Source organism: Triturus cristatus, chromosome 2_1, assembly GCF_964204655.1.
Source record: "Triturus cristatus chromosome 2_1, aTriCri1.1, whole genome shotgun sequence".
Lineage (NCBI taxonomy): Eukaryota > Metazoa > Chordata > Amphibia > Caudata > Salamandridae > Triturus > Triturus cristatus.
Genome location: NC_140581.1, coordinates 821,936,799 through 821,951,233, shown reverse-complemented (window position 1 = coordinate 821,951,233; position 14,435 = coordinate 821,936,799). Strand labels below are relative to the sequence as shown.

The window sequence follows — 14,435 nt, the reverse complement described above, 5'->3', positions numbered from 1 at the left end:
TAGGATGCAGGAGGCCATCAGCCCCAGAAGCCGCAACACTAGCCTGACCGAAACACAGGACAGAGGCCGAAAGATGGGAATCAGGGCCTGTATATCCCGGACCCACTGTTCCGGTGGATGAACCCGGAACTGCGCCGAATCGAGAACCGCTCCGATGAAAAGGAGCTTCTGAGAGGGGCTCAGGTGTGACTTCTGTACGTTGATGGAAAACCCCAGCAAATGCAGGAGATCCGCCGTAGTCTGGAGGTGGGAGACGACTGTCTGGGGCGAGCCCGCCTTCAACAACCAGTCGTCGAGATAGCGACGCGCAAGGTGTATTGCTGACGAAAAATCTTCCGGATCCAGTCTGACGCCTGGGGATATTCTAAGGTGAGGAATCTAACTAACGTGTTTCTTTCAGATGAAGAACCTAGAAACCATCTATGTCAATGACCTTCATACCTTGCTACAGGCAATGGTTTGCAGACACCACAGCAGACAAAAGAAACTACAGTACAGAAAAAAGGAATTCCAAAAAAGTCAATGGACATATAAACAAGGTGCAAGAAAAAGCAGATACAGTAACATGCAGCAAAAAACAAAAAATGAGAAACACTGGACGCAAAGCATTGTAGAGAAATGGAATGGGACACTTACAGTGGCAATTTACCAGGGTCCTCATGGTTATTATTCTCTTAAACCATCCCCAAAGAAGAGCAGGATGGGCAGAGGGGAGTCATAAACAATCCACCACAGGGCAACGCTACACACTGTAGAAACCAGCATAGCTAGGAACCATCTAAAAAAGTAGGGGAAAAACATGAACATAACACAAATGGGAAATGGGAAAGAATTACTTACCTGCACCAGCTCTTCAGTGTTGGTATTTTTCATAAATTCACATTTTTGAATATTCAGAATCAGGGTGGGAATCATTCGTAGAAATATTAAATCAACAGTGCCACACATTTAACACAGTACTTTGCTCAGCTTATTCAATTATTTGCTTGAACAGCTTTGCAACCAAGGATGTGAGGAGACTGTGAGCAGTACTCGCCCTATAGGGCACTGTAATACTAAATGTGAAAAGGACTAATTAGAGTCTCACACCAGGGATGAAAAGCTGGTTGCATAAGAATCTATGAAAAATATCAACACAAGAAAATGGACTTTCAGGAAGTACCATAAGCGCTGAATCGTTCAAAGATTGACAGGCCATTGTACAACTAGTAGGTTAGGGGTTTGGAGTGGGTGAGTGAAGATGGTGAGATTTAATCAAAGCTGTTCCTAATCACCACCTGCTCTAATCTAGTCTTCGATTTGGGTAGGATGTATAGGTTTTAATGCTATATAAGGACACCTCCTTGTGAGGTAGCTGTTCGCGCTCTACAAATATCAGTATTATTATTATTATTATAAAGATGTGACATGTTTTTTGTGACTCCACTGTGCGAAAGTCTGTCATGGACAAGCCTGAGAAAGCACTACAATGAAGACTGAAAGCGACCACAAAGAGCAGCCTTCCTGCTTTGTTGTGGCAGTGTTCGGTGCCCACCTCTCTAAAAGATCCTTAATACTTATTTAGATACAGACTGAAATTGCTACAGAGTCCAAAAAAACTAACAGCTGATCTGATTTTCGGAATGTCTTAGTTCTGTCAGGTAATCTGTTAGGCACCTCTTGATATCCAACTAAAACTAACGTGGCTGGTGTAAACAGATTAATAAAAATAGATAGTACCTCCTGCTGATTCCAATGAAAGTCTGTTGGTACACTAGAGATTAGGTGTGGGCTTGTTTTCAGTACTTTAGTTTTAGTGGAATGTGAATTAGGTTTCCTGCTTGAGAAGACATGTTTTGCTAACAAGCCTTGTTGAAAAACAGTCTAGAAAATAGTGTTGCAGCTTTCTGGGGCAGGAATTTTGAATCACGCTTGAGGATGGGGTCATAACAGGGGTACCAGGAGACTTGATAACATTACACTGAGTTCAAATGTGGGAGAGCTAGCAGAAACTGGAGAAGATATTCTGAATAATCTATGTATGCCTTCTATGGATATGACAAGGGAAAGATTGAGGCTGACTTCAGTTGAATTGCGAATTGAAAAACTGATGCCAGATAGACAATGATGGAAGTGTTTTAATGTTATTTTTGCCAAGTGCAGAAAATAATGCAACAATTGGTGAACTCCATCAAGAAGGGGTCAAACATACCTGCTGGGCAGAAGCTCTCATTTTAGGTTTTGATGTATTTTAATAAAAACCTGATCTTCATAGAGAAATTCAAACTGTACTTTTGCTACTGAATAAGCTATAAAAATCATAGGTGCTACCATTACCGAGTTCAATTTGACCAAATTTACAGATTTCAGCATGGTAAACTGTGAGATTAGTAACCAAGCATAGAAATAACCTACAGATCACAAAAGTCGGCAGCTCAAACCTTTAACCTAATAGGCCCTTCAGCTACCATGCTTTTTTCCTGGCAGCTCTTTTTCTAAAAATAAAAGAAAGAAAAAAAACAAATACTTGGCGATCACTCCGGTGGGTACACTATCCACCTGAAGATTGCTCACATGTTGAACCCTCTAGGCACCAGACACGATCCAGAAACTTTCAGTAACCTCCCCGCCATGGTAGGGGCAGTTGCTCTTCTCTTAACCTCTCCTCCTCCATAGTCTTTTCTGGACCTCTGAACGGGACAGCCTTTGAATTTGGCTGCTCTGTGGGTGGCACCTGTGGAAGGTCTCGTAGTGAGGGCTTGAAGTCGGAATGGCACGGCTCAGCAACAAATGTATTCCAAGTGGAATAAAAACAGGGGTGGGCGATACATATGCCATCAGTGAGGATCCTCAGTCAGGAAAGCAAACAGCCCCAAAAAGTCTCATGAGGCCCAAGGCGCTCCAGAGGTAATAGATGTAAGAAACAGCCCCATCATAGCAAGGAGGAGCCGGATCAGCCACAGGTAACACATTTTGGATAAGCTGGTGCTATATATGGTGACTGTGGCAGAAGAACCAGTAGAGGACATCGAGCAGGCACTGGAGAAAGCTTCTCGAGTCTGGGGATATTCACCAGTTCTGATTATGTGGATGACTGGTGCAGAGATGGAGGCTGCACCCCCTACCAGAGCAGGAGAGTTACGGAAAAGTTTGCGGATCCAGTCTGGTGCCTGAGGATATTCACCAGGTGAGGCATCTACATTGAAAAGCATCAATGCAAAGAGGTTCAGTTGCAGTGAAATATTTAGCCACTGTCACAAGGAGAAAGAATACTTTAAAAGTCAACAGCCTTGCAGCGAGCATCATCACGAAGGCTGAAAACTAATGCTGCATCTCTGACAATAACTAAAAGCTAGGGCAACCCTATTTCCCATATGGGAATGGAGTACACAATGTAAGAACAATGGCACCCTACATAAACAATATTCCCTTGTTTAACTTTAAACTGGTGTTTGTGACAAGCCTCAGAAATAGGCCCGATAAATAAATAAACCACCATTGGATCTTAGGAATCAGAATATCAGAAACAGCAGAAACAAGGCATGTGATGAAACGAACCAAGTCTGATTGATTTTGTAGAATAGTAAGAAGAAAATAGTGAAAAATAAATTGTGCACTAGTGTTGGGGAATACAGTAACAATCTGGAGGGAATGTAGTACCCATGTTTCAACTCTTGCTTTATAATGTATGCAAGGCTCTTCATCAGGACAGGCAATATTTGACATGGTTGAAGACACCATTCCTAAATTCTCAGGAGATTCTTTATGACAAAAAAGGCATGTGGTCGATCAAAATGAGAGCAGAGTGGCTAAATCCATGAGACACAGTGGGCCAACAATGCCAATCACGTCAGCACAGTACTGTTTAATGTGCAGATGTTTGGCTTTCTTTACAAATATTCAAAATCCTAATACTATTTCACTTTAAAAAAAAGGATTTGCCCCTGATCCTTAACGGGGTCGGGAATCACCTCTTTAATGTGCCGCTACTGGGGGTGTCTTTGGCCTAGCTGTCATCAATGCAATGCTTACTGTCTCATATGCCCAACATGTATTCCGTCTATGTCGGTGCTATGCATGTGTCATGACTGCTGTAATGCTGCATATTTTGTTGTTAATAAAAAGTTATTTAAAAAAAAAAAAAAAGGATTTGCTTCTAAGAAGTTGGTTTCTTCTTTTGAGGTTTCTTCAATGAGTTGAACTTGGTCTGTCGGAATCTGAAAAAAGTGACATCTGTAAACATGAATGAATGAAGATATGCTTGTATAGCGCATGGCTACCCGGGGGCATCCCAGCGCTGCGGAGTGCGAATCAAGGACACAGTGGATTTATGGAAATAGCCATGTCTTAAGTAGCTTCCTAAATGACAGATGGTTGGCTTCCCTACGAATGGAGAGGGGAAGAGTATTCCAGAGTCTCAGGGCGTTGTAGGAGAGGAGACGACCTCCTGACAGAGCCCTTCTGATTCTGGGAACCACCGCTAGATGAAGTTGGTCTGAACGGAGATTTCTTGTGGCTTTATAAGGTCTCAGTAAGTTTTTGATGGCGGGAGGGCCTTTGTTATGAAAGATTTTGTGTGCGATACAGAGGGTCTTGAAGTGTATTCTTTCTTGTATTGGAAGCCAATGAAGTGTGTCCAGGGCAGGCTTGGCTGAGCAGCGGCTATTAGTGTCAGTGAGAAGTCTGGCGGCTGAGTTTTGGAAAATCTGAAGTTTGGAAATGACTGCTCTAGGTGCGCCCAAATAAAGGGCGTTGCCATAGTCCAACCTGGAAAGGACGAGTGCCTGAACCACAAGCTTTCTTGAGTAGGAGGGCAAAAGAGGAAGTACTTTCCGTAAGGTGCGGAGCATACCATAGCAGGTGGCAGCCGTTTTCCTTGCTTGAGTTCTGAAAGTAAGATCATGATCAAGCCATATGCCCAAACTTTTTATTTCCTGCTTGGGTAATGGTGCAGGCCCCATACATGTTGGCCATGACTTGCTGGGATTGAAGCTTGCTTGATTGCCCAGCAGCATGGGATCTGTTTTGTCGCCATTAAGCTTAAGATGAGAGAAACTCATCCAACTGGTGACTTCCTTAAGACATGAGCAGAGATTGATGGAAGACTGCTCTTCCTGATTCAGTGCCACAATGAGCTGGGTGTCATCTGCGTAAGTGACCAGTTGGATTCCAAACGGGGCGACTATCTGTGCTAATGGAGACATATATACATTAAAAAGGGTGGGGCTCAAGGAGGAAACCTGGGGCCACCGCATTGGAGAGGAACAGGTTGGGACCGGATGTTCCCTTCAAATACCTGGAAGAATCTTTCTTCCAGGAATGACTCCAACCAAGACAGGGCTTTACCCATTACTCCCACATTTCTGAGACGGTGAATCAGAATACGATGATTCACCGTGTCAAAGGCGGCGCTTAGATCTAGAAGGATGATGGCTGAGGATCCTCCAGCGTCCAGAATCTTCCTTGATCCTTCTACTACCGCGATTAACGCAGTTTCGGTGGCCAGGGCGGAAGCCTGTCTGTGAGGAGTGGAGCAGGTTAAAGGTTTCTAAGTGGGCGGAGAGTATCTGGTTAACATATTTTTCGGCGACCTTACTGATGCCCGGAAGTAGTGAGATGGGGCGGTAGTTGCCCAGATCTGAGGGATCCAGGTGGGGTTTTTGTTTTTTAAGAGCGCCCTTACCATGGCATTTTTCCATTCACGAGGGACTATGCCTGAGGCTAAGGAGGCATTGACTAAGTTGGCAATGGGAGTAGTAATAGTGGACAATGCCCGTTTCAAAATATTGAAGGGAGCGGGGTCGCTTGGGGAGCCACTTTTTATTGACTATGATGTGAAGGAGTTGTTCATCAGAGAGAGGAGCAAATGCTTAAAGGCGACTGTTATTTTCCAGAGTTTTTGGATTAGGCATAAGGTCCGTTGTGTTAGGTGGAAGAAGGTTAAGAATATTTTTAATTTTCGTGGAAAAGAAGCCTGCCAGGTCTTCACAATGACGGCAGGGCACAAGTGGGGGGGTTAGGAGTTCGAGTGAGTTTTTTTACAATTCGGAAAATTTCTTTAGGAGAGTTGACAGATGCTTGGATTTTTTCCTCATAGTAGGCAGCCTGTGTTGCTCTAAGTGCTGTTTTGTAGGATGTGATGGAGTTTCTATAGGCTAATTTTTTCTCCCTTGCATAATCTTTCCTCCAGGCACGTTCTAATTTTTTACATTGTTGTTTTAGATTGCGGAGGTCGGGGGTGAACCAAGGAGATTTGTTAGGTCTGCTTTTTTGTAGGCTGTTTTTACGAGGGAGTACTGTATTTAGTGAGTTATCTATCCACGAGTAAAACTTCCTGTTTGCAGTTACAGGATTGGGATCAGGAATAGGAATGGTCTGTTCAAGTTCGTGGGTCCAACTCTTAATATTGAGCTTGGGCCAGTGGCGAGCCCAAGTGCGGGATGACAGCAGGTGAGTGCGAGTATGAGGAGGGTGCCATGAGAAAGGGATCAAAAAGTGGTCTGACCAAGGGAGGGGGAACATGACCGTATTAGCAGGAAGGACCTCATTTATAAGTAGTTGACTGAAGTGTTGATTGCTAAAACCTGAGGGTGTGTGTTGAGAGAGGGTCTCGGGGATCTCTTTGACAACTGCTAACAAGACTGCTGTTGATATCTCTGTGGGTAACACAGTAGACTGCCATCCAAATCTTCAATTACTGGGATAAAATGCATATTTCTCAGGCTTGCTTGTAGTCAATTATTTTTGCACCTAGGAAGCCGAGGTAAGCTCAGAGGCTTTCACCATTTTGTCTCCTTACTGTTACAAGTGCACTTACTACCTTTTATGCAATTTCTTAGAAGATGCAGGTGGAAGCTCACTGCAAAACATATCTTAGTATGGAAAGTGTGCATCTGAGTGCTAACACAAGCCCTATGCCTTTCCCCACAAGTCTGAAAGGGCCCAAATAGAAATGTTAAGTTCTTCTAGAAGTTGCAGACATTGTGAAGATAACTTAAGGAGCAAATGCAAACAGCACAAACTTTAGCTTTCCCCACTGTCAATTTTCCAGAGACGGGCTAAAGAGGCTGTCTCAGGGCCAGGCAAGTTGAGTGGACATGCTGAAATATCAAGTGATATAGCTAATGGGGATCAGAATATGTACTTATCTTTCGGCAGAAGGAAGAAGTGTGTTGTTGTGCATTGTCTGGCGAGAGAAGAACTCCATATTGATATCCCTTTCATTTGACGTGTGGTAGAAAAGAACAATTTTATTACCATCTTTAATACTTTTTTAGGTGGGTACTCTTAACTGCATATTCCTAGTAGGGCTTATCGGCGACCCCACATTGCCTCCAAAAGTGATGACCGTGCAGTACACAGAAGCCACCCCTGCATGCCGACAGTTTCCTTGGAACACTAGGATGCCCTTAGACGTGGGTCAGCTGTAAAAGACTGGAAATATGACAATGTGCAACACCTAACTTGGGTTCTTTTTTAGAATACTAAACACCCAAAGCACAGACGTGGGAGGAAAGAGGATGGTGAGGAATCTGTGATTACAGAATCCATCAGAAAGAGTATTACCAAAGGTTAATGACCAAACGGAGTTTCTGAGGAGTGGACTAACAGGAAGTAATACAGGACAGAGCTGGCGAAATGGCCCTTCTTGTGAACTTGATTTTCAAGACTGATGTCTGGTGCATAGCCTCAAAGGAGAGACACGTCAAGAATAGGAGGCCTGAATTAAGGTCCCATTGAGGCATGCTAAAGAGGGCAAATGTTAACACATGAGACCTCCTTTAAGAAACGGATCACAACTTGCAACTTCAACGACGAGTTCTGGTTAAACAAATGTAGAAAAGCTGGAAGGGTTGATAAATAACCTTAAACTGTGCCCACCGCAAGGCATTGCTGAGTCAGAAATTAAATAGACATTAAACCATCAGACAATTTCAATGGAAGAGGGTGAACTTGACAGTCTTCACACCAGGCCATGAACTTCACTCAATGACTGGTATGACTAGATTTGGTAGATGGGTGTTTAGCTGCAAGAATAATATCCACTACTTCTGTAGGCGGATCAAGCTTGCTCAGTTACTGCCACTCAGTCTTCACTCATGAAGGTGTAGCTTGTGAAGGCTCAGGAGCAGGGTCCTGGCCTGTAGCTGAAATAGGATGTTCCATACAACTAGACAGACAGGAGCGCAAATGCTCAGGCTCAGTAGATTGCAGTATTACATTCCCCTGGCCCAATCAGGGGCTTTGAAGATGTGAGCCTGGTCCTTCCTGATCTTCTTTAGAGCCTAGGGCTAGAGACGCAAAGGAGGGAAACGGGAAGATGCACAGAAGACACGGGTGCCACTGCAGGTGGAATAATTACCCTAACGGAACTCCAGTGTGCAGTAGTCGTGACACTGTGCGTTCATAGCTGCACCGAAAACATTCAGTCAAGGCATGAAGACGTCTTGAGCCGCCTATGATTTAAGAAGGCATTCACAGTCCAATAGCTGATGTTTGCTGAGATCATCATATCCTCTCTTGCGTTCAGCAAACCAGCCAAATGCTTAGCAGTCAGAACAATCTCTTTAAGGTTCAACCACCTGGAACAGGATACGAGACACCACACTGCACTGTCAATCAAATGTCACAAGGCTCCAGGAGGTTGATTTGGTGTGCCTGCTCTGTCGGGGATGGGGGGGGATGGGGACAACCTCTCCTACTTGTCCTCCCAGCCAAGGTACAATACAAAGTTCACTGCTGTGAGATCTGGGTCAGGTCAGATTGGTGTCCGACAGCCATCACTGAAGTTGCTGGGATGCCTCTTCCGAAATGGAGATTGTCTAAACGGTGGCCCCAGTGCTATGCCCACTGCAGATGGATGTTCCACAGGCCTGGGAGAGTGGCACAATGCATGGGGATAAGAAGCATTTGAATAGTCTGTGCTAGACCACAGCAGTGAGCATGAAGCATTTGGAACACCCTTGTCTAGAATGACCTGTAGAGTACAGTCTGCAGGTGAGGTTTCACCTGGTTGATGGAAAACCCAAGGGATGAAAGAAGGGTAACAGTGGTCTGTGGGTTGCCCACGTCTCACTGTGACAGACACTTCTACAGTAGGCAATTGTTGAGCTACGGGAATACATATATACCCTACCTGCGAGTACAGGCCTCAACCCCTGCCATCCCCTTTGTAAACACGAAGGTGCTTTGGTGAGGTTGAAGGGTTGGTAGGTAAACTACAAGTGTTTCAACCCCACCACACTTCTGGCTCGTAGTTATCCTTGTCATAAGGAAGTTTCAGAAGTCCTTCCTGCATCAGAATCTGATCCTAACATGGACCTGGTGCAGGTGGACTTCAGTTCTGAATCAGAAACATGCGCCTGGGTTGGATAAGAGTAGCCACCTTTGGAGTAAAGGCTGGAGCAGTTGGAACTGCTGAGGCCTCCAATGCAGGGTAGGAGCTGGACGATGGCACCAGGGCAGGCCTCCCCAGATGGAGTCTAGCTGGGGGCACCAACAGCTCCATGGGGGCTGAAGGCTCCCCAGAGGGAGCCACTGAAAAATTGCAGCAAGCCTTCCCTCAAGTCCCCTATCTGCTGTGGGGCTGATGGCAGCCCAATGAACTCAACGAGAGCTGGGATCAGTCTCAAAACTGGCTCAGAGCTGAATGAAGAGAGCACAGTTAGGAACAGTTTTGGGACAAGGAAGAATCCTGCTTGCACTTCCTGCATTTGTGGCAAGACTGGATTCTTGACCTGGTTTTCACCTTACCCATGGGCAGTTACTTGGAACAAGTCCACTGTACGGAACCCTGTTTTATTTTTGTGCTGTTCAGTTTTGGTGCTCGCTCCTTGATGGCCTTCAGGTGCTTCACGGATCATTTGTCACAGAATCGAAGTTGTGCTTAGACCCCAGATACCACAAGCTGTGTGGATCTATGACCAATCTCTGCTTACTGTAGTTGTAGTATTGTCTGAAGCTGGTGGTCTTCTAGGGACACGATTTGCCTAGTACACCATGTGGAGAAAAATAATATGGATTTGGTAATACACCAGCAAAAGTTAGGAGCAGAGCTCTGGATTTGCGAAGAGTGGGGAAAAAAAGTGATGTCAGCACAAAATGTTGGTGCTTATATACAGCTCCTTGTTGTCACCTCCGAAGGCAATGTGTTGTCGTTGCAGAGCCCGATGTGGACACCTATTAGCAATTCGGAGCAACTGCTATGAAAAGTTATGATCAAGTGAGGAAACTGCAGGCTAGAAGTATCCATAAGAATATGTGTTATGGTGGCGCAGTGGAGTAGAGCTCACAGATTCCCTCACATTCTACATTAAATGTGTGCTATAAGGGGCTGCTGATTTAGCCTTTGCACTGCGAGATCCCTACCCAACAATAGAGATTAATTCAAGCATGTCAATCTACGATAGATTCAACCCAGCAGAACTGTAAGGTACTAATGAACTTCAGCCTAACGGCTGCCTAAATGCAAAAAATATTGCATACAAAAGCACACCATGCATTGTTTTTAGTAGTGTCAGAACAGTCCATGCAACAATTTCACACAAAAAAAAGATCCTTTCCAGTTTTATGTAGGCAAAAAGGCATCAACAGATGCTTGCTGGTAACTTGATAGTTAAGTTTCAGTGATTGAGAAAATAGACTAATGCACACCCCTGCAAACCAATGATCCTTTGCATTATACATAGCTTGAAAAACATAGTTGAACTGATAACACATGAAAAAAACCTAACTAAAGCACAACATGTCAAGCACATGCCTGATGCAGAAAGGATTCAGTCAAAAGCACACTTGAAGACATAACACCCTAGGCACAGAAATAGTTATGAGCAAAATCACACCCACTTTACCCAAACGTAACACGCATATGCAAATAAGCAGGAGATGTATATTGTATAGAACAAGTGAAAAACTATTGCAGTACAAATGTCAAAATAACACTTAGCTCTGTGCGACTTTACAATACTGCAGTCCAAGCAGTGTATTTGTGTAATCTCCTAAATTACTGTGAGCCATATGAAGAGAAGACATTTTAGTAACATGAGGAAACTCTTGACAGTATACGTACTATTAATTTTGATCAACTCAATAACTAGACGTGGTTAAAATATATGGCTTTTACAGTAATGCTTTTACACCCTGAATTTCAATTTCTTTTATAGGAATTATAACTACGCATTACGTACCAGGAATAACCTCTGGCCACAATCATCATCCGGAACACTAACAAGTGAAACTCTGAGGAAGCTCTGCTATGACTTGGAGTACAAAAGGTCCTCTCACCATTGCTTCAGCTGCTTTTGAGTTTCTCACTGCAGTTAACTATCTCTCTGGGAAAGAGATTGAAGCATGAGGAGGGAAGTGCGAGTTGTTAGTATCTGGAGCGATGAGGTGGGAGAGTCATTTTAAAATCGCTTTTGGTAAGTTATGCTAAATTGTTTAATAACTGACAGAAGAATAAACAGCAGATGAGAAAGCTACCTGATGTCTGTAAAACAAAGGTGGAAAACATTGGACAGATTGTGCGAAGCACTCTACTTAGATTTACTGAAGATATGATACTGCGACTGCTAAGTGCCGCACTAATTAGGTAATAAACCAAATGAATGCACTTTTTTGATATCACCTAAATTGAGAAAAGCAGAAATGGCTGTAATTACTAATGAATAAACAGAAAAAGCAAACACAAATACTAATAGCACCTTTGTAATGCTAGGACTAGCTCAGAACTCTCAGAACGGTTAATCTGTTCTTCCCGCATTGTACATCAGTGAGTGAGTGGAACTGTGACATGAAGCTGATGCATGAAACACTAAGGAAAAGTAGGGTGTATTGTGAGAGAGAGCTCAGTGGGGAGGGCAAGATCTGTTAACTGTCAAGGAGGTAAGATAATTACTGAACATATGCTACCAGTGGGTAACTACTGTTAACTGCCCTTTCTTCTTCATATCTACCTTAGTTGGTCAGATTCAGGTAAAGGCTGTGCACGAACACCCATCAATGCCCTGAGTAGAGGAGGAATGCTTACTTAACCAAAAACCCAGCTTCTGTTTTGCTCACGTTTGCAAGAGATACATTGCCAATGGAAATCAACAAGACTGTCAATGGTGTAGTGAATACAATTTGCTGAATATCTAACAGCTTGCTATGTATTGCATCGGAGTCAAAAACTGTTGGAATTTTATGGCCTTTGTCTTGTTAATTTGGTACAGGATATCACAGGTGTGCAGCACTCTTCCTGCTGGGGTTTAAGGGTCAGTGAAGAAAGAACCATTTACATCTGGCTGACATGAGAAATGTAGGCCATTTAGGGACAAATCTCAGTCGACGGTGCATGACCAATCTGTGCTTGTGTATCAGAAGGCAGAGAGAGGTGCTACTTCAACATCTCACTTATTTCACATTGGCAAACAATTTCAGTTAAAAAAACAATCTTCAAGTCAGGTGTTTTAGAGACGTTATGCACTGGTTCACAGAGAGGTGCCTTCAATTTAATCAGTACCATAATTATGTTCAATAAGGTAGTCGTACTGCAGCATGGTGGGTTTAGAAGTCTAAGCAAGCAGTCACCATCCACCTGTGTAACGAGTGTGACTGAGGTAAAGATTGTACACAAATATACCATATTAAATGACGTCTAGGTACCTTACCTAGACCCCGGCTGTGGATCTCTGGGGGCAAATAATGGCCATTTATTTGCTTTAACACCTGTAATGTACTAGAACAACGCACAGTCTGTAAGTGAAAATGAGAGACAGTATGTCGTTCCTGGAACCTCATAGATGTCATGAGCTCCAAAGTTTGGGCTCAAAATAACAGTTGTAAGATGTCATGGAGCCATCACACTGAGAGAGGTTTATTAATGTTCTCCTCTGAATACAAAATATGATACAGGTTTAAAAATTCTGTCTCTTCTGCTCTGTCACCTTGGTGACTAGCAGAAGGAATCTAGACAATAGTAAAAGAAAATATGCCATGTTCTGAAAACCAAAAATGGCCCATTAGGGAAATAACCGTGAAAATGCCTGAGTGCATAGGTGAGGAAAGCTTAGCATCTCAAGAACTATGCGCAAAACTGGGACAAGTTAATGGAGGTAGAACCCAGCAGTACACCATTCAATGAGACCAGGAAGGGTTGTGTGACTGCTGGGACTGAGTGGGACCAGACAGGAGACAAAAAAATGATGCCTGCATCCACTGTCCAACCACGGCAGGTAAGGCACAGATATAGCGGACTGCCATTAGTACATAGCAGCAGTGTCTTAAGAGGCGCACTATGAGACCAACACGAGCACCACTCACTACTCACAACAGACCAGAAGGTGTAATGCACCACACAGGCATAACCCACTGCAGGGAATAAGGAAAGAGTAATTCACATATAGAACACAATGATCATTCAAAGAAATACAAAAAACATGGCATAAAGATGAAAACAGTGTATTCAAGAGTAACCAGAGTAGAAACCCTACAGGTGTGGCAAAAGATCTGAAAGGCAAATAAAGAGAAAATAAAAAAAAGACTTATTAAAAACTCGTAAAAAAGAAAAAAAATATATTGACAGTGCCAGCAACAACAGCTTTATTAACCCAAACAAAGCTCTACAAGCGGTCTTTCATTCAAAGAGACCAAGCATTGTTGCAGTACATTATTCTGTTGGAGACATTTTCTGTGGAGTTTGCGTGTGCACTGTGATCCCTGGAGATCAGCTGAGTGACTACATCCACCTTGTTGATCATCCAATACCAACTAGGCCTGTGATTGTCAGAAGACAGTGGTCAATTTTGTTCGATCTGGCCAGATCTTTTAATTGTGGAGGATGACCTACAGGATTTCACCTAGAGGCCAAGGTCCTTTTGGTTATCAAATGCTCTGTATATGCCCCACGTCATGTAAGAATAGTTTCCTTATGGTCAATCTGGGGACTGGCTCAGTGCAAAGGACTGGCTACTAAAGTCAGTGGAATCCACAAGCCTAGGCAGTTCTGTATGTCACAACCACTACATCCTCACATTTACCTAAAGTCTGTAGCCACTGGCTGATGAAGGTGGATCCATGAACTATGCTTGAAGTTGGCTCAAGTAAAGGTTCACTTAAGATACCAGGTGAATACATGAAGCTTTAATTCCCAAAAGTATCATCCACTGTTTTCCTAGACAGACTGCGAAAACCAGTAAAGAAAAATTGCAGTCTGAAATGGCGGAGTCTTTGTCATCGTTGCCACCACTTTCAAATTGTCAATATAGTCCCTTAAGAAAGTTTACTGCCAACAAGGGTATTGACACAAATGTTCCATGTTTACTTAGAAACATAACAGGGACATTCTATTAATGGTACTCTTTATGCTTCTATGACAATTATCTTTGAACACCCACAGGTCTAGGTGAGAGTCTTTCTTCTGCCCGCTACCCAAACATTTATTTTGTTTGCGTGGGGTTCCTGAACCCAGTGAGCTC

At 43.5% G+C, this 14,435-nt stretch overlaps 1 protein-coding gene across 17 annotated transcripts in view; it reads right to left on the bottom strand.

Annotated features, from left to right (window-relative positions):
- The window catches only part of CDC14B (cell division cycle 14B), a 609,243-nt gene that overhangs the window by 102,907 nt on the left and 491,901 nt on the right, over nt 1–14,435 (bottom strand). For 2 of the 17 annotated variants that reach the window (XR_014970356.1, XM_085632880.1), the window contains exon 13: nt 637–778. The exons of the other annotated variants lie outside the window; for them this stretch is intronic. Coding sequence is in view for 1 of the 2 variants with exons in the window: in XM_085632880.1 (XP_085489006.1) it covers nt 667–778 (112 nt within the window). In the remaining variant the exon portion in view is untranslated. The remainder of the gene's footprint in view (nt 1–636; nt 779–14,435) is intronic. 17 annotated transcript variants of the gene reach the window in all.